The following is a 20,584-nucleotide window of genomic DNA, read 5'->3' on the forward strand; positions in this document are numbered from 1 at the left end:
TGGCACCCTTAATTTTGAGGATCTGTCTTTGCCTTCAGCTGTGCCAGCTTATTCAGCCATAAAAATGCATGCTTTCCTAGTCGTGTTCCTCCAAGGTCTCCACCCTGAAGCCAGTAATCCAATTAAGAAACTAGCAAATGAAAAATTTTACAAGTGCTAAATCTTCTGTCTGGGTAGCTATATATGTGTTGTGTGTAATATCTATAAAAAGAGCTCTAATTAATTGGCTTAGAGAAAAATAAATGCTTAAATATTTTAAAGGAAAGATAAAAGCTGTAATGCTTCTTAGTTAATGTGACTTTAATTTTTAAGAAATAAAAAAGTCTTCAAGATTATTGGTAAAATACAAGTGTTATCAATATAAACAGGTGATCTAAATCATATAAGTCAAATACTAGGTTTGCTAAAGGTTTCAAGGTTGTAAACCACCTGCTTCACAATTTGGTAAGGGCTGGGGACATACAAAATTAACAACCCCCTAACTATGCTGGAAAAAGTAAGTGATTTTCTCTGTGCCTAGTACATAATCAAAACAACTTACCAGGTTTCACATTAAAGTTAAAAATTGCTATGAGTTACTATCATAATATGTAATTTTGACTACTAAAAATAGATTTACATGCAAGGTGTGTAAAAACAGTAAAATATGTTTTTTAGTAAGAGATTATAAGAAAGTATGGAAATGTAAATTTTACCTAGTCATAAAGAATTGTCTTAAATTAGATAAGATAAAGCTGAAGGTTTAAGCAAGTTATGGAAAGATTATAAAAATTAATCTGGCAAAAATCCCATGTGTAAACCTTAACTAAATTCAAAAGGGTATTATATCGTTTTTTCATAAATTGAATATTGAAATAAAAGCACAGCAAAGTTGTCTTAAGACACTAATTCGCATTTCAGCAAAAGGGTTACAAAAGGTTTGCAAAGATTTCACCTCATGGTCAAATTGGTTAAGATTAGATGGTATTGTCTATGAGGTTTCATTAAAAAATTGAGGCTGGGCACGGTGGCTCACGTCTGTAATCCCAGCACTCTGGGAGGCCAAGGCGGATGGATCACCTGAGGTCAGGAGTTAGAGACCAGCCTGAACAACATGGTGAAACCCCATCTCTACTAAAAATACAAAAATTACCCAGGTGTGGTGACACATGCCAGTAATATCAACTACTTGGGTCCAGCCTGGGCAACAAGAGCAAAATTCCATCTAAAAAAAAAATGGGGTTAACATTAAACCAATGCAAGGATAAATTTTGGCTTTGAACAGGATTTTCACGTAATAGTAAAGGTTAATGAAAGATTTTTGCTTTTTGACTTATCATTTTGGCAAAATAATTTATGGTAATCTAGACTTCCATTTCATAATATCAAGTGTTTTAAACCTCTAACATATTTATCAGGCTTCCAAAAATCAAACTTCAAGTTTCAAAATTGTCTCTCCTGATGCCTGGCTTTCTGGATGGTTCAGAGGGTCTCTAAACCATCCAAAGAAGAGGTAAACAGGATTATTTGACATATTTAATTACATGGAATTGCTAAAATGATGTCCAATCTTCTTTAGGTTATATTTTGTTGAACAATACTAATACATGTTCCAAAATTGTATGGGATTTCTGAAATTCTAATGTCTATGTATATGCTATTAATCATAATTAAGATTGAAGTTATTGTAAACCACAAAGATAACCAAATCTCTTTGTCAGTCGTGTTTTTAACTGTAACTATGCTGGAAATTTTGTCATCTGCAGGCAATTGTTGTATTGCTTTGTTCCTTTTCAAAAGATAGTTTATAATCAAGCTATAGGACTTTTACAGGTGTTCTCAAATGCAGGTTTCTAACATTGGAATAGAGAAAAAACATACAGGATTCATGAGGAGCTGAAATGTTCATGAATATCAAACAGGAGGTAACTGCATGAACTACACTAAAAGAAGTCTGACATAATCTTTTTTAACTTTTTGCTTGAAACATTGCTCATCCTTATTTTGTCCTTCAGTGTCAAGGAAACTTTTATTTTAAGCTATCTACAGCTTTTAACAATTAAGTAAGGTATACTCTTGTGAATAAAATTTAAGGCATACTTCTTTCTCATTGCCTGGTTCCTCTAAAATTTGGAAACGTATTCTTAACTTACGGCAATATAGTTATTTGCATCAGTACAATAAGAATCCATTTTCTTTTTCAACAGAATACAATTGGAGAAACTGGTTGTCTTTATCAAGACTTTGACTGGAAGGCTGTATTTCTTCTAAAGGAATCAAGCTTGACTTGAAGAGCCAATAAAAGCCCTTTGGGGAAGACTGGCCTCATATTCTTGCCTACGCAGTCCCCCAGGCAGATTCCTGACCTATGGTCAGTAAAAAATGTCACTTTCTAACAGGTCCAGGTGCTCCAAGCTTATCTTAGGAACTTAAGAGGAAAGGATCACCCAACTCACAGGTATTTAAGGATAAAAACCCATGGCTGGACTTGGCTTTAAAAGGTATCATTTGAGATTCCTCCTGGAACACAGTTTCATCAAATCCAATCCAAAAGGCCTATGTAGAAATAATTATTCTTGTTGCACTTTATGCAAATAATCAGGCCAAGTATATGACTAAACTTTATTCTACAAACAACATGGTCCTATCATAATTTGTTTTTACTGAAAATGAGGACTAGAGAGAAAAAAATTATGCTCCAAAACTTATACATTTGTCATTAAATTCTAGTTTCATTGGTTATTTTTAAGTTTTCTTTCCCTACATTTTAGACTAGCCCTGCTTATTCTTGTGAATCAAGTAATGATTTCCTGCAGCTTGGGAAAAAGAAAAATGTATGGGTAATGTAAAAATCTGGATCAATTATCCTGCAAATAATTGGCCAGATAGTTCTGGCCAATTATCCTGCAAATCCTGCCATGTAATAAAAGTGAGTAGGTTGCTCATAATGCAGAAATTTCTTTAGGAAAGTAAAACCAAGGAACTTCATAGACCTTCCAAAAGGGAAATTCTATATCTTGGCAACTAAAATTTTAGATGGAAATGATCTACTACACCACCCTTGTGGGAATCGCTACACACACTCTACTATTTGTGGTAGAGTTATACATGGTAGCACCTTCTAACTGAAATATTGGACAGAGAGTTTCCACTGCTGTAGTATTTTGCTTAATTATTATCCTTATAGCAGGAATAATAGCTACTGACAAGAGGTAAACATGAAGATTTCACTATTGCTGAGTCCACCAGGACTTTTTATTGGGTTTGGTAATACGTCACACCCTAGCTATGCAAAGAAGTTTATAAAGAAAATAGATTTTATATAAGAAAGGATCTTGTATGGTAAAATTTTATCCTGAAGAGAATAACTGCTTGTTTAAAAAGAGGGATGTTTAGGAAAAGTCATAAAGTTTAAACATGTCATAAACAGTCTGTGGAAGTCACAAAAGAATTAATAATTGCAGGAAAGATTTAGCCAAGGTTAACACTAGTTACTCTAGCACCCAAATCCAATGCCACTTATCCTTTTATACTAACATTATTAACATTTGTTAATGTTACTTTTATATTAACACTATTCACATTTCAGCAGCATCTGGTGGAGGCAAACGAGTATTACAACCCATTGGAATGGCGGATAGCAATCAAACTCCAAATGGTGCTGCAGACAGAACCATGCATCGACATGCCTTTCTTCTGAGGACCCTAAGAGAAGCCCCAGCTGGTGTTCTCCACAGGGCACCCCTTTTCCGCAGAAAGTAGTGAGAAAGAGTCATCACCTAAAACCCCTTGATAACAGGTGTTGGGAACAAGCCCCCTGAAATCTGGCCATAAACTGGCCCCAAAACTGACCATAAACAAAATCTCTGCAGCACTGTGACATGTTCATCATGGCCATAACGCCCACGCTGGAAGGTGGTGGGCTTACCGGAATGAGGGCAAGGAACATGCCCTCATGTTTTGGCCCACCCAGGGCGGAAAACCGCTTAAAGGCATTCTTAAGCCACAAACAATAGCATGAGCGATCTGTGCCTTAAGGACATGCTCCTGCTGCAGTTAACTAGCCCAACCTATTCCTTTAATTTAGCCCATCCCTTCATTTCCCATAAGGGATACTTTTAGTTAATTTAATATCTGTAGAAACAATGCTAATGACTGGCTTGCTGTTAATAAATATGTGGGTAAATCTCTGTTCAGGGCTCTCAGCTCTGAAGGCTGTGAGACCCCTGCTTTCCCACTTCACACCTCTATATTTCTGTGTGTGTGTCTTTAATTCCTCTAGCGCCGCTGGGTTAGGGTCTCCCTGACCGAGCTGGTCTCCACAGTTAGGGTTACCACTCCTGAGGGGGGAATAAGATAGGAGTTAAAAAGAAATTATTTAGGCAGATAGTGAGGGTAAGGAAGTCCTCATTAAGGTTTTAATTTTAATGAAAAGCAGCCCCCAAATCATTTTCTTCTCTAACAAAGAGCAGCCTGTAAAATTGAGCTGCAGACATAGACAAATAAGCTGGAAGCTTGCAAAGGTGAATGCCAGCAGTTGTGCCAATAGGAAAAGGCTACCTGGGACTAGGCATGATCAAAATGGCAGCTCCATCTTCTCTTCTCTTTGCCAGCCACGTGTACAGTATGGAGCAGACAAGATGGCACTGGCCAAGTAGAAAGCCCATTTGCATATTAAGATTAGGGTGGGGTGACAAGCCTTCCCCACATGCTATGTAAACGTCACACCTAGTTGAACCAATCTGTAGGCCCTACATAAATCAGACACTGCCTCCTCAAGCTTGCCTATAAAATCTGATGCAGTCTGCTGCAGGCCAGCTTTTATCTTTTGGATGCCCCTCTCTCTCACAAGAGAGAAAGCTGCTCTCCTCTCTCTTTTCTTCTGCCTATTAAACTTTCCACTCCTTAGCCCACCCACGTGTGTCTCTGTCTTTAATCTTCTTAGTGTAAGATGACGAACCCCGGGTATTTACCCCTGACAACAATGCCACTTCACTAAGGGTGGGTTGTACTGGCTCATGTCTATAATCCCAGCATTTTGGGAGGCCAAGTGGAATGATTGCTTGAGCTCAGGAGTTTGAAACTAGCCTGGGCGACATAGCCAGACCTTGTCTTTACTAAAAAATCACAAAAATTAGTTGAGTGTGGTGGTGCGCATTTATAGTCCTAGCTACTCAGGAGGCTGAGGTGGGAAAATTGCTTGAGCCTGGAAGGTCAAGGCTGCAGTGAGCATGCACTCCAGCCTGGGTGACAGAGTGAGACCCTGTTCAAAAAGAAAATCCATACAATAAAATATTCAGCCACAGAAAGGGATAAAGTACTAATTCATACTACAATATGAACTTTGAAAACATTATGCTAAGTGAAAGAAGGCAGACACAAATGTCCACATATTGTATGGTTCCACTTACGTAAAATGTACAAGATAGCCAAATTCAAAGGCAGAAAGTACTTTAGTGGTTGCCAAAGGCTGGGGGGAGGGGGCAGGTAGAAAAATAAGAAATGGATACTAATGGATAATGGATAGAGTTTCTTCCTTGGGGGATAAAAATTTCCTGACAAGAATTCACGAGGGAGGTTCCAAGATGGCCGAATAGGAACAGCTCCAGTCTACAGCTCCCAGCATGAGCGATGCAGAAGATGGGTGATTTCTGCATTTCCAACTGAGGTACTGGGTTCATCTTACTGGGGCTTGTCAGACAGTGGGTGCAGCCCACGGAGCATGAGCCGAAGCAGGGTGGGGCATCTTCTCACCCGGGAAGAGCAAGGGGTCACGGAATTCCCTTTCCTAGCCAAGGGAAGCCATGACAGACGGTACCTGGAAAATCGGGACACTCCCACCCTAATACTGTGCTTTTCCAATGGTCTTAGCAAATGGCACACCAGGAGATTATATCCCGCGCCTGGCTCGGAGGGTCCCACGCCCATGGAGCCTCGCTCACTGCTAGCACAGCAGTCTGAGATCGAACTGCAAGGCAGCAGTGAGGCTGGGGGAGGGGTGCCCGCCATTGCTGAGGCTTGAGTAGGTAAACAAAGAAGCCGGGAAGCTCAAACTGGGTGAAGCCCACCGCAGCTCAAGGAGGCCTGCCTGCCTCTGTAGACTCCACCTCTGGGGGCAGGGCATAGCTGAACAAAAAAGGCAGCAGAAACTTCTGCAGACTTAAATGTCCCTGTCTGACAGCTTTGAAGAGAGTAGTGGTTCTCCCAGCACGGAGTTTGAGATCTGAGAACAGACAGACTGCCTCCTCAATTGGGTCCCTGACACCTAAGTAGCCTAACTGGGAGGCACCTCTCAGTAGGGGCAGACTGACACCTCATATGGCCGGGTGCCCCTCTGAGACAAAGCTCCCAGAGGAAGGATCAGGCAGCAACATTTGCTGTTCTGCAATATTTGCTGTTCTGCAGCCTCTGCTGGTGATACCCAGGCAAACAGGGTCTGGAGTGGACCTCCAGCAAACTCCAACAGACCTGCAGCTGAGGGTCCTGACTGTTAGAAGGAAAACTAACAAACAGAAAGGACATCCACACCAAAACCCCATCTGTACATCACCATCATCAAAGACCAAAGGTAGATAAAACCACAAAGATGGGGAGAAACCAGAGCAGAAAAGCTGAAAATTCTAAAAATCAGAGCACCTCTTCTCCTCCAAAGGAACACAGCTCCTCACCAGCAATGGAACAAAGCTGGACACAGAATGACTTTGATGAGTTGAGAGAAGAAGGTGTTACACCTTATAATTTCAAGACTTACAATAAAGTTACAGAATGGAATTGTTCTAAGAATAAACACATGGGTTAACAGAATGGAATACAGAGACCAGAAGTGGATCTTTATAAATGTTTTTAATAAAGGCGCCAACCTTAATCCATAAGGAAATAACTCTTTTTACCAAATCTTTCTGGAATAACTGGATATACACTAAAAATGAATGAACCTCTCAATTTTACCTCACAGTATATACAAAAATTACCTGCAGTAGACAATAAACCTAAATGTAGCAACTAAAACTATAAAAAATTTAGAAGAAAGTATAAGAAACATATTTTGTGACCTTAGAGTAGACAAAGATTTCTTAAATAGGCTTTTTGTGTCCTATCACAAAATTATAAAAGAAAACATTGATGAATTCACCTCCATCAAAATTTTAAAACTTCTACTCTTTATAAAACACTATTAAGAAAATGAAAGACATGTCATAGAATAAGAAAAGATTTATAATACATATATCTAAAACAAAGGACTGGTATTGAAAATATATAAAGAACTCTTGGCCAGGTGTAGTGGCTTATGCATGTAATCCCAGCACTTTAAGAAGCCAAAGATGGAGAATCACTTCAGGCCAGGTGTTTGAGAGCTTGGGCAACATGGTGAGACATCATCTCTAATAGGTAAAAAACAAAACAAAACTACTTCTACAACTCAATATAAAGAAAGAATACAAGCCAGCGGCTGGGCACGGTGGCTTTCACCTGTAATCCCAGCACTTTGGGAGGCTGAGGCGGGCGGATCACGAGGTCAGGAGATCGAGACCATCCTGGCTAACACGGTGAAACCCTGTCTCTACTAAAAATACAAAAAATTGGCCGGGCGCGGTGGCTCACGCCTGTAATCCCAGCACTTTGGGAGGCCGAGGCGGGCGGATCACGAGGTCAGGAGATCGAGACCATCCTGGCTAACACGGTGAAACCCCGTCTCTACTAAAAATACAAAAAATTAGCCGGGCGTGGTAGCGGGCGCCTGTAGTCCCAGCTACTCAGGAGGCTGAGGCAGGAGAATGGCGTGAACCCGGGAGGCGGAGCTTGCAGTGAGCCGAGATCACGCCACTGCACTCCAGCCTGGGCGACAGAGCAAGACTCCGTCTCAAAAAAAAAAAAAAAAAAAAAAAAAAAAAAAAAAATACAAAAAATTAGCCGGGCGTGGTGGCGGGCGCCTGTAGTCCCAGCTACTCGGGAAGCTGAGGCAAGAGAATGGTGTGAACCCGGGAGGCGGAGCTTACAGTGAGCCGACATCACGCCACTGCACTCTATCCTGGGCGACAGAGCGAGACTCTTGTCTCAAAAAAAAAAGAGAGAGAACTCGGTGGTGGCCACTGCGCAGACCAGACTTCACTTGTTCTCGCGCGCCTCACTCCGCTTTTCCTCAGCAACTATGTCTGACAAACCCGATATGGCTGAGATCGAGAAATTCGATAAGTCGAAACTGAAGAAGACAGAGACGCAAGAGAAAAATCCACTGCCTTCCAAAGAAACGATTGAACAGGAGAAGCAAGCAGGCGAATCATAATGAGGCGTGCACCGCCAATATGCACTGTACGTTCCACAAGCATTGCCTTCTTATTTTACTTCTTTTAGCTGTTTAACTTTGTAAGATGCAAAGAGGTTGGATCAAGTTTAAATGACTGTGCTGCCCCTTTCACATCAAAGAACTACTGACAACGAAGGCTGTGCCTGTCTCTCCCATCTGTCTATCTGGCTGGCAGGGAAGGAAAGAACTTGCATGTTGGTTAAGGAACAACCTTCTGGGGTAGAAGAAGTGGGGTGGGACGACAGTGAAATCTAGAGTAAAACCAAGCTGGCCCAAGGTGTCCTGCAGGCTGTAATGCAGTTTAATCAGAGTGCCATTTTTTTTGTTCAAATGATTTTAATTATTGGAATGCACAATTTTTTAAATACGCAAATAAAAAGTTTAAAAACTTAAAAAAAAAAAAAAAGAATACAAGCCAGAAACAGTGGCACATGCCTGTAATCCCAGCACTTTGGGAGGCAAGAAGATTACCTGAGGCCAGGAGTTTGAGACTGGCCTGGACAACATAGTGAGACCTCATCTCTACAAAAAAGATTTTTTAAAATTAGTTGGGTGTGGTGCTGCATGCCTATAGTCCCAGCTACTTGAGAGGCTGGAGCAGGAGGATGGCTTGGGCCTGGAAGGTTGAGGCTGCAGCAAGCCAGGACTGCACCCCTGTACTCCAGCCTGGGCAACAGAGTGAAAACCTATCTCTAAAAAAAATATAATAATAAAAATAAAATAAATTTTTTAAGAATACAGACCACTCCATTAAAAATGTATAAAAGATTTGAACAGATGCTTCACAAAAGAACATATATAAATGGCCAAAACATATTCATGGTCATTAGACACCCTCAAAAGGCAAATTAAAACCACTATTTACTAGATATACCCTGGCACTTGTATCAGTCTGTCTTGGGTTTGATTGCTTTGCTCACCACTTCAGAGGCTGATCATGCTGAATATAGTAGACACTGTACACACTGGAGCCTACATCTTATTAGTTCTCCATGATATGCTCAAATTGTATCTTTATAAGATTCTTTTCTCTTCAGAGAAACAATCTACTATATTCTCCAAATTAATTGTTCTCTATGAGGAAGAAGTAAACAGAAACACATCCTCTGTAGCCCTCTTTCCTCTTCCACTCTAATTAGCTGAGCACTAGAAAAAGACAGCCCAATAAGAAAGAGTAGCAAATGATTAGCACCAATCACTCTAGTATACTCTGTAAAAATGCAACTCAAAAATTAGAGATCAGAAAGAACAGAACTTTAAAATACAATACCTGTTCTCTCTGTTCACCACCCACAGTTTTTCCAGGGGAGTGGTTTCCAAGTTGCTTATTCTCTTGAGATTCACACACCTCTCCTTTAAGTCTTTCAACCTTAAATACAAAAGTAAACACCTTGTAGACTTCTCAATTTTTGTTTGGATAAATTATTGTTTTGTTTTTTAATTATACAAGTAATATATAAATACATTCTCCTTGTAAATCTTCAACACATAGGTATACAGAATAAAAAATGGTATTTTCCTTCATATCACAACTGGTCCTCCCTTTCCAGAAATAACACTGCTTGGAATGTACCCTACCTGAACTTTTTCACGCATACACACATGTATTAAATATATAAATGTATTAGATACATAAATTTATGAAGACTTAGACAACTTACCAATCTTCACTTTTTATTCATTCTTTTTATGATTGCATTTTTATTGTGGTAAAATACACATAACACAAAATTTACCATGTTAGCCATTTTTAAGTGTACAGTTCAGTGGCATTAAGCATCATTAAGCATATTATTAAGTACATTGTCAGGCACACTGTTGTGCAACCATCACCACCATCCATCTCCAGAACTCTTCATCTTGCACTGAAACTCTATACCCATTAAACAATAACTCCCGTTACTCCCTCTCCCCAGCCACTGGCAACGACCATTCTATTAATACTTTCTGTCTCTATGACTTTCACTACTCTAAGCATGTCATATAAGTGTAATCACATATTATTTGTCCTTTTGTGACTGTATTATTTCATTTAGAATAATGTCTTCAATGTTCATTCATGTTGCAGCATGTGTATGAATTTCTTTCCTTTTTAAGGCTGAATAATATTCCATTGTATGGCTACACCACATTTTGCTTATCTGTTCCTCTATCAACGAGCATCTGAGCTGCTTCCAGCTTCTGGCTATTGTGAATAATGCTACTATGAATATGGACGTACAAATCTATGTATAAGTCTCTGTTTTCAATTCTCTGGGGCATATATCCAGAAGTGGAATTGTCAGACCACATGGTGATTCTATATTTAACTTTTAGAGTAACTGTTTTCCATGGTGGCTGCACTACTTTAGATTCTCACCAGCAATGCAAAAGGGTTCCAATTTTTCCACATCAACATTTGTTATTCTCTGTTGTTTTGATAGTAGCCATCCTGATGGGTCTTTAGTCACTCTTGCAAAAAAATTTCTAAAGCACCTAGTATTATGCCAGGTATTTTCTTAGATATTAGATATATGATTATTTAATGAATATAAACTAAAATTGAAGAGATGTATTTAAAATTTGGAAGTACATATTTTTAAAAATCAGTAAATTGCTAAGAAGAAATGGTTAAAAATATAAACAGTTAAAGATTTAGTATTAATAATCTTAAACTTATCCAATATAATAGAGTAATATTTTCTATGTGGTGAACGTGTTAACTATAAACTATTATCTAATTCCTTATTTAAAAGATCCTAGATTTACATGATGGCAACAATGTTGCTGTTTAGCATAGGTAGTTAAAATGTATAAAATATAAGTACAGATAGAATGCATCTACGTCAAAGCATGGCATCCCCCTGAGATATTACAGCCACCAGTATTGGTCCCTGCTAAAGACCAACTTACATGTTGTATACCTGTGTTGCTTATGCTGTTGATTGTTATGGTAGACACATTTAAATACGTTCTAAGAAATAAATTAAACTTACCATTTCACCAAGCACCTTTTTTTCTGAGTCAAGTGATCGAACCCTATTTCTTAAAGCCAGAATTTCCTCATCCAGTCTCTGATTATGTTCCTTTGCTTTCTGTAGGTCAGCTGCATCTAAAACAGAGAAGAACACAGTTTACTCAACTGGATCAAAGTTTTAGTTTCAGGGGCACTAACTCTAAAAACGAAGGAAGTGCTATTTAGCCTGCCCTTCTTGTCAGTCCTACCATGTCTCTGCATATGTGGCTGGCTCTCTGTGCAGGAGAGCCACTAGGCTCTCAAGTCTAGTCCTAGAATATTCTACCAACCCAAAGAAATAACAGAGAAAGTTTTATATTACTCACACCAGACCAATGAATTGGACTTTTTGAGTGTAGGGTTTGCAGCAATAGAGGTTCTTCTAGGACCTAGAATTTTAAAACAATTTAGCCTAGCCTACCTTTTAAAAGTTAAATGACCAAAAAAATGCCTTTCAGTCTTGTCTCTTTTACATACCTCCTAGTCCATTAGTTTATATATCTGTTCTTAGAACAATTCCATGCTGTAGCTTTATTGTAAGTCTTGAATTGTAAAGTGTTAATACCTCAAATTTTATTGATCACAAATGGAACATAGGCTTTTTGTTAATCAAACTACATAGTTTTGTTCAAAGTGAATATTTTTATCCCACCTTCACCTAGTACCATGTCCCAAAATAATATTTTTAACACATAGTAAATATTTTCAGACATTTATATATATATATATATTTATAGTAATATACAAACAGACAAAGTTGTGTTAAAAATATTTAACAACTGGTTAAGCATGTACCCTCATCTATAAGAATGTAGCTCTGAAGTAGAGTTCTAGAGAACATTTTGCTGTGCTAAATATTATCTGTTTAGTAGCTGGGAAGACATGGGGCTAGAAGGAGCTAAGACAATTAGGGCAGGTAGAAATGCTTGGAAGACTCAGGACAACAGCTACTTACAACTCAACACAGAATTATTCCAGTATCTTCACAACATTACTGCCATACTAGTATATACCAGCTCACAGAGGTCCTGAGTACACACACACACACACACACACACACACACACTCCACAAATAAAAAACCCAAATGACATTATACCACACATCTTACTCTACAACTTGCCTTATTCACTTGATAATATATCACAGAAATCTATTCATGTCAGTGCACACTTGGCTCCATGTCGTCTTTAACAGCTGCAAAGTATGCCTTGTATAGTCACTTATTTAACAATCTATTGTTGGTAAACATACTGCATTTAATTTTACTATCCAACAAGTTATTTCTTACTCTCTGTACTTCTTTGTTAACTGGCCACTTAAAAAGGTGGGAAGTATTCTCTTCTTCAATTTTCTGGAAGAAATTATGTAAATTTAGTATTATTTATTCCTTAAATAATTCCTCTTATTAGAATTCACTAATGAAGCAATCTGAGCCTGGAGTTTTCCTCATGGGAAGATTTTTATTTTTATTTTTTAATTTTGTTTTATTTTTTATTTGAGTCAGAATCTTGCTCTGTTGCCTAGGCTGGAGTGCAGTGGTGCAATCTCACTGCAGCCTCTGCCTCCTGGGTTCAAGTGATTTTCCTGCCTCAGCCTCCTGAGTAGCTGGGACTACAGGCATAGGCCACCAAACCTGGCTAATTTTTTTTTTTGCTTTTTTATTTTTATTTTTTTATTATCATACTTTAAGTTTTAGGGTACATGTGCACAATGTGCAGGTTAGTTACATATGTATACATGTGACATGCTGGTGTGCTGCACCCACTAACTCAGCATCTAGCATTAGGTATATCTCCCAGTGCTATCCCTCCCCCCTCTCCCCACCCCACAACAGTCTCCAGAGTGTGATGTTCCCCTTCCTGTGTCCATGTGTTCTCACTGTTCAATTCCCACCTATGAGTGAGAATATGCGGTGTTTGGTTTTTTGTTCTTGCGATAGTTTACTGAGAATGATGATTTCCAATTTCATCCATGTCCCTACAAAGGACATGAACTCATCATTTTTTATGGCTGCATAGTATTCCATGGTGTATATGTGCCACATTTTCTTAATCCAGTCTATCATTGTTGGACATTTGGATTGGTTCCAAGTCTTTGCTATTGTGAATAGTGCCGCAATAAACATATGTGTGCATGTGTCTTTATAGCAGCATGATTTATAGTCCTTTGGGTATATACCCAGTAATGGGATGGCTGGGTCAAATGGTATTTCTAGTTCTAGATCCCTGAGGAATCGCCACACTGACTTCCACAATGGTTGAACTAGTTTACAGTCCCACCAACAGTGTAAAAGTGTTCCTATTTCTCCACATCCTCTCCAGCACCTGTTGTTTCCTGACTTTTTAATGATTGCCATTCTAACTGGTGTGAGATGGTATCTCATTGTGGTTTTGATTTGCATTTCTCTGATGGCCAGTGATGGTGAGCATTTTTTCATGTGTTTTTTGGCTGCATAAATGTCTTCTTTTGAGAAGTGTCTGTTCATGTCCTTTGCCCACTTTTTGATGGGGTTGTTTGTTTTTTTCTTGTAAATTTGTTTGAGTTCATTGTAGATTCTGGATATTAGCCCTTTGTCAGATGAGTAGGTTGTGAAAATTTTCTCCCATTTTGTGGGTTGCCTGTTCACTCTGATGGTAGTTTCTTTTGCTGTGCAGAAGCTCTTTAGTTTAATTCGATCCCATTTGTCAATTTTGGCTTTTGTTGCCATTGCTTTTGGTGTTTTAGACATGAAGTCCTTGCCCATGCCTATGTCCTGAATGGTAACACCTAGGTTTTCTTCTAGGGTTTTTATGGTTTTAGGTCTAACGTTTAAGTCTTTAATCCATCTTGAATTGATTTTTGTATAAGGTGTAAGGAAGGGATCCAGTTTCAGCTTTCTACATATGGCTAGCCAGTTTTCCCAGCACCATTTATTAAATAAGGAATCCTTTCCCCATTGCTTGTTTTTCTCAGATTTGTCAAAGATCAGATAGTTGTAGATATGCGGTGTTATTTCTGAGGGCTCTGTTCTGTTCCATTGATCTATATCTGTTTTGGTACCAGTACCATGCTGTTTTGGTTACTGTAGCCTTGTAGTATAGTTTGAAGTCAGGTAGCGTGATGCCTCCAGCTTTGTTCTTTTTTTGTATTTTTAGTAGAGATGGGGTTTCGCCATGCTCACCAGGCTGGTCTTGAACTCTTGACTTCAAGTGATTCACCCCCCCTTGGCCTCCCAAAGTGCTGGGATTACAGGCATGAGCCACGATGTCCAGCCCATGGGAAGGTTTTTAACTAAAAATTCCGCCTCTTTAAATAGATTTAGAGCTATTTCTTCTTAGCTGAGGTTTGGTAGTTTGTGTCTTTTAAGGAATGTGTCCACGTCATCCAGGTCATCAATTTACTGGCATAAAGTTATTCATAATATTCCTGTATTATCTTTTTATTGTGTAGAATTATTCTGTTATTTTTTATATTGGTAATTTGTGACTTCTCTCTTTTTTCATGACCAATCTAGCTAAAAGTTTATCAATGTTGTTCTTTCTGAAGAAGCAGCTCTTGGTTCCACTGATTTACTCTATTGTGGTTCTGTCTTTAGTTTTGTTGATTTTTTTTTCTTTTTTGAGATGGAGTCTCCATCTGTGGCCAGGCTGGAGTGCAGTGGCACAATCTCCGGTCACTGCAACCTCTGCCTCCCAGGTTCAAGAGATTCTACTGCCTCAGCCTCCCGAGTTAGCTGGGATTACAGGCATGCGCCACCACACCCAGCTAATTTTTGTATTTTTAGTAGAGACGGGGTTTCACCATGTTGGCCAGGATAGTCTTGATCTCTTGACCTCGTGATCCACCTGCTTCAGCCTCCCAAAGTGCTGGGATTACAGGCATGAGCCACTGTGCTCAGCCACTTTTGTTGATTTTAACTCTTATTTTAATATCTCCTTCCTTCTGCATGCCTTGGATTTAATTTTCTCTTCTTATTCTGTTCTTATTCTTCTTATTCTTATTATATTTAATTATATTCTTATTGTTCTTATTCTGCTCACCTTATTCTGGGTTTCTGAGGTATAGACTTAGATTATTTTGAGTCCTTTCTTGATTTCTAGTATAAACATTAAATACTATAAAATTCCCTCTAAGTACTGATTTAGCTATGTCACAGAAATGATGATATTGTTGCATTTTCATTTTCTTAAATTCAAAATATTTTATAATATCTCTCTTAATATTTTTCTCTGAAGGCATGGTCTTTTTATAAATATCTTTTTAGGCCGGTTGCGGTGGCTCACGCCTGTAATCCCAGCACTTTGGGAGGCTGAGGCGGGTGGATCACAAGGTCAGGAGTTCAAGACCAGCCTGGCCAACATGGTGAAACCCCATCTCTACTAAAAATACAAAAATTAGCTGGGCATGGTGGCAGTTTCCTGTAATCCCAGCTACTCGGGAGGCTGAGGCAGAGAATTGCTTGAACCTAGGAGGTAGAGGTTGCAGTGAGCTGAGGTCATGCCACTACACTCCAGCCTGGGCGACAATGTGAGAATCCGTCTCAAAAAAAAAAAATCTTTTTAATTTCCAAATATTTCCAACGAATCTACTTCTGTTACCAATTTTTAGTTTAATTCCATTATGATCAGAGAAAATAATTTGTATGATTTCATTTTTTTCACAGAGATTTGCTTTATGGCCCAGGATGGCCTCTCTTTTTTTTTAATTTTGAACTTTAAACAGATTCTTGGACCAGTGCTTCATATCCATCAGCTAATTCGACTTTAGCACCTGTCTCATCCCCAGTGGCTTTTCCAGAACAATTACCTTCATGAATTTTCCCAAATCAAACTTGGGCATCTTCAGCATTTTTACTTTTCTAACAAAGACATCATGGAGAAGATAAATAGATCGGCAAAGCTTTTCTCTTTTCCAGTGCTGTCTGGAATCAATTTATTGACCACTTCTTTCAAGTCATTTGCACCTTTCAGGTCATAATTTCCATCATTTTCTTCTGGATTTCGCAGACCTGTTGGTGCTGAGCATAAGAGGCCTTCTGTATCAGATTGTTGTGTTTTTTAGTAAAATCAACAGAGTAGATGAAACAAATAACCATCGGTAGTCTTGACATCAGTGTGAGGTTCAATCATGGTCTGCCATTTTTTGACCACGGAACACATTTCGTCAGGGGTAAATCCATGCCCTGGAAGTTAGTCAGTTTTTTTCCTGAACATCTCCAGCAATCAGCTTGAATTTTCTAAATGCAACTTCATCATTCTGCAGATCAGCAAGACTCACTTCAAACACACGACGCTTGAGGCTATCAGATGCAATTTTGGTTCCTCGAGTCCTGGTGACTAGCGTCTCTCCAATATTTCTTATATTGAACATAGCAAGTGCTTTTACATCACACCAATCTTTCTTAGAAAATGGATCAACCACTCTATTTTCGGCTTCCTTTTTGCCACCTTTCATAAGGTGCTTGTTCTTGCCAACAGCCATGGTGCTGCTCACAGAGCCAAAAGGCTACATGTTTTGATACAGGCATGCAATGCGTAATAATCATGTCATGGAAAATAGGTTATCCATCTCCTCAAGTATTTATCCTTTGTGTTACAAACAATCCAATTATACTCTTTAAGTTATTTTAAAAGGTACAATTAAATTATTATTGACTATAGTCACCCTGTTGTGCTATCAAATACTAGGTCTTATTCTTTCTTTTTTTTTTTTTTTTACCCATTAACCATTCCCCACCTCCCGCTGAAACTGCCCCTCTACTCTCCTTCCCATCCTCTGGTAACAATCTTTCTGCTCTCTATGTCCATGAGTTCAACTGTTTTGATTTTTAGATTCCACAAATAAGTGAGAACATGCAATGTTTGTCTTTCTGTGCCTGGCTTATTTCTGTTAGCATAATGACTTCCAGTTCCACCAGGATGGTCCCTCTTGGTGAATGTTTCATGGGTATATGAAAAGAATGTGTATTCTGGTAAATTTTTCTATAAATATCAATTAGGTCATGTTGACTGCTAGTATTTTTAGGACTTTTATATCCTTACTGATTTTTTTCTGTTTACTTGTACTATTAATTACTAAGAAAGCAGTGTTCATTTTATAATTGTATTCATACATTTTTAAAAGGAGGGTATGTGTAGTTTTAGAATTTAAAAATTGGTAAACGTATTTAAAAATTTTTTAGCTGTTACCATTAAAATAGTCAAATTTCATTATATTATTGATAACTGGTAGCATTTTTATATAGGCAAGCTAGGGTCAGATTAATTCACCACTGATTCAAGCCTACTGGCTTTCCAGTGAACAAATATGTATAAAGTATTGTTAAATGCATTATAAAGTATATTGGTGTCAGTGGTCCCAGTAAAATATGCATGATTTGTATTGATCACAGGTTTGGGAGTCAGACATATAAAGATTCAAATACCAGCTCTGATACTTAATGTAGCTACTGGATAACTCTTAACTTTGCCATGACTCAGTTTGCTTATCTAAGAAATGGGGATACTACTACTCACTACTTGGAACTGCTATGAGGATTAGATGAGATATGTGTGTTCAGGGTGGTATGGCCATAGACTGTTGTGAGGATTAGAGATAACGCATGTGAAGTGCCTGGCAGAGTACCTGTCACTTAGTAAGCAATAAATGGTAGTAGTAGTGGTAGTAGTAGTAGTAATAATAACAGTAGTAGCAACAGCAATAATAGTAGTAGTACTTATTATTTTAATTCCTAAATATTATTTTAAAGCATATTATTAATGTATATTATATTATTTCTTAATGTATTATTATTAAATAATAATTTTTTAAAAAATTTATTCTTTTGAGATGCGCTCTTGCATTATCACCCAGGCTGGAGTGCAGTGGCACAGACATGGCTCACTGCAACCTCCAACTCCTGGGCCCAAGCCTCCCAAGTCTTTGGGACTGCAGGCGTGTACCACCGTTCTTGGCTACTAAATAATAATCATCATATCTTCTAGAATGACTTACCATTTTCTTTCAGCTTTACCAAATTTTCCTTCAATTTGTCAATTTCTAGTTGAGCCTTCTTAAGTGCAGAATCTAAAAAAAGAAATAAAATATTTGTATAAGGAACAAATGATTAGTATAATAATCAAATTTCAAATGACTCTCTCTCTCTGGAACACTTTCTTTCACCTGGCTACTGTCCTAGGAGTTTCTGCTTAAATGTCAGCTCCTCAGGGAATTTTCCCAGACTTCTCTCTTAGAGTTCCTACTGCACCCTATATTTAGCCCTATCCCTGATTATCTGATCTTGTAATTGTCTTTCCTTAATAGTTTCCTCCATCAGATTTCATGATGAAGAGGAATTTAAACCACTGTAAACAACAGGAAAAGCTGAAAGTTTTTAGGTATGGTACTACCAGTTTAGTAAAAAGAAATTACACCCAGAAATAAGTAAAAATAATTCCTGCAATCAATCATATTTAGAATTTTGCCAATAGCTGCTAGAAATATCAAAATAACAAAATTTCAGGAAATAGCTTTTGGTGCTATGCAAGAATTGTATAAGGATGGCACAGTGATATTTAGGAAGACTATTGGATTTGGGCTCTCTACTTCAGGTTTTATCCCTTTGTCTCCTACGGTCTCCTCATCACCAGCGATATTGCTGGTGGATCGCCTATATTATCAGAATGAAGAACCTCCCAGAAGTAAGAGACTAACATGAATTTTATAACAGGTCACTTCTAACCACAGAGTGAGCACATCAGCACAATTGTGAAGGTTTTATTATTACATCCGTAACACTCAGTTCTTTAGAGTAAATCCCAGGATAACCCACCAGATTCACCTAAAACTGCATTCCTAACTATAGCAATACTATTACTACTGCTGTTACCATAGCAGTGACTACCAGTGCCAGATATATGTACCATCATAACAAATCTGCAAAGTAGATATTCATGTTTCCATTTTATAGATGAGATAAACAAGACTCAGAAAAGTTAAGCAAGTTGCTCAACATTACACAACTAGTAAACTGTATGGCTGGGATGTGAACCTAAGTCTGTTTACACTGAGCCAAAGATGTAAAAATAGCTTCTGTTTTTACTAAAAGAACAGTTTTCTAAATGTATTCCTCTATGGAAGAAGGAGAGAAAGTAAAGTGAGGGCAGGTGGAAAGGATATTCTGGAAAGAGGGAATAAGACGAGTAATATAGGAGGTAGGACAGAACAAAGGAGACGACATAGGAGGGAACACTGAGTAGTTCTGGAACTACATATAGTCTAATACTGCCTGGTCTGTAGTGCAGAGAATTAGGACAGTGTGGGATATGACCTGGATACATAGGCAGAGGCCAAACCAGAAAGACCTTATTTGCTACATAAGAGAGCTCAGAATTTATTATGTGAACCAGGGGCTTCCAAACTGTATTCTATGAACCTCAAAGTTCTGAAGACTTCAGGTGTTCTGAAAACATTTGACTTAATTGCCATTTGAAAAAAATAACTATTTTTGGAATAGCACACATAGTGAAATATATTGCTCCAAATTTAGATAATAGCAGACTACCAAATTTATTAACTTGTATGGTCAGGTTAGTTTCTGCCATGTTTGTGAAGATACTTGAAAACTGTAGCTTTCTGGCGTTGGGCACAGTGGCTCACACCTATACAACACTTGGGAGGCTGAGGCATGAGGATTGCTTGAGGCCAGGAGTTTGAGATCAGCCTGGGCAAGTAAAACCCCCTTCTCTACAAAAGATTTAAAACTTAGCCAACTGTGGCACTACACGCCTGTAGTCCTAGCTACTCATGAGACTGAGGCAGGAGGGTCACTTGAACCCAGGAACTCAGTGAGTAAGTGATGATCGTGCCACTGTACTCCAATCTGGGCAACAGAGTGAAACCCTGTCTCTAAAAAAAGAAAGAAAAAAAAGAAAATTTTAGCTTTCCAACAGTCCTCCTAAACCAGTAATATTTCTAAAACTGTATTGGTTGTAACTTTTCTTGAGATCTCTCTACCAGATTAAGAGTTTTACTTTCTTAGTCTATTTCTAAGTCTCTTTCTAAGTCTGGTTAGCATCGATTTAAAAAAAAAACTTTTTTACTTATGGAAGATTTCAAATATATACAAAAGTAGCTAGGGCAGAGTTATGGTAATACCTACATCCATCACCCAGCTTTTAACAATTACCAACTTATGGTCAATCTTGTTTCACTTATACCCTTACATATTATATTAATTTTCTAATGTCGTATAACAAATTGCCACAAACTTAGTGGCTTACAACTGCATCCATCTACTAGTTCACGGTTCTCTAGGTCAGGAGTCCGGGCACGGTGTGCCGGGGT

The 20,584-nt window shown here is 38.4% G+C and overlaps 3 protein-coding genes across 6 annotated transcripts in view; 1 reads left to right on the plus strand and 2 right to left on the minus strand.

The window, feature by feature from the left end:
• Window positions 1-20,584, minus strand: part of CCDC30 (coiled-coil domain containing 30) — a 176,464-nt gene that overhangs the window by 148,446 nt on the left and 7,434 nt on the right. For all 4 annotated transcript variants that reach the window (XM_055094523.3, XM_034962696.4, XM_055094519.2 and 1 more), the window contains exons 3-5: window positions 18,254-18,325; window positions 11,260-11,375; window positions 9,555-9,653 (exon numbers count right to left, since the gene is read on the minus strand). In XM_055094523.3, the coding sequence (XP_054950498.1) occupies window positions 9,555-9,653; window positions 11,260-11,375; window positions 18,254-18,325 (287 nt within the window). The remainder of the gene's footprint in view (window positions 1-9,554; window positions 9,654-11,259; window positions 11,376-18,253; window positions 18,326-20,584) is intronic.
• LOC103785151 (uncharacterized) lies at window positions 3,610-8,402 on the plus strand. The gene is made up of 2 exons (XM_063596420.1): window positions 3,610-3,737; window positions 7,993-8,402. Exons 1-2 carry the CDS (start codon window positions 3,610-3,612, stop codon window positions 8,261-8,263), a joined length of 399 nt encoding a protein of 132 aa, XP_063452490.1. The 3' UTR covers window positions 8,264-8,402.
• Window positions 13,705-18,235, minus strand: LOC129393382 (small ribosomal subunit protein eS1-like). Its single transcript, XM_057299203.2, has one exon. It carries the CDS (start codon window positions 16,739-16,741, stop codon window positions 16,454-16,456), a length of 288 nt encoding a protein of 95 aa, XP_057155186.1. The 5' UTR covers window positions 16,742-18,235; the 3' UTR covers window positions 13,705-16,453.

The sequence above is a fragment of the Pan paniscus genome, chromosome 1 (genome assembly GCF_029289425.2).
Source record: "Pan paniscus chromosome 1, NHGRI_mPanPan1-v2.0_pri, whole genome shotgun sequence".
NCBI lineage: Eukaryota > Metazoa > Chordata > Mammalia > Primates > Hominidae > Pan > Pan paniscus.

Coding starts and splice junctions, on each gene's coding strand:
- LOC103785151 (XM_063596420.1), top strand. CDS start 3,610: ATGGCGGATAGCAATCAAACTCCAAATGGTGCTGCAGACAGAACCATG. Junction 3,738..7,992: donor GCACCCCTTTTCCGCAGAAA/GTAGTGAGAAAG, acceptor AGCCGACATCAC/GCCACTGCACTCTATCCTGG.
- LOC129393382 (XM_057299203.2), bottom strand. CDS start 16,741: ATGGCTGTTGGCAAGAACAAGCACCTTATGAAAGGTGGCAAAAAGGAA.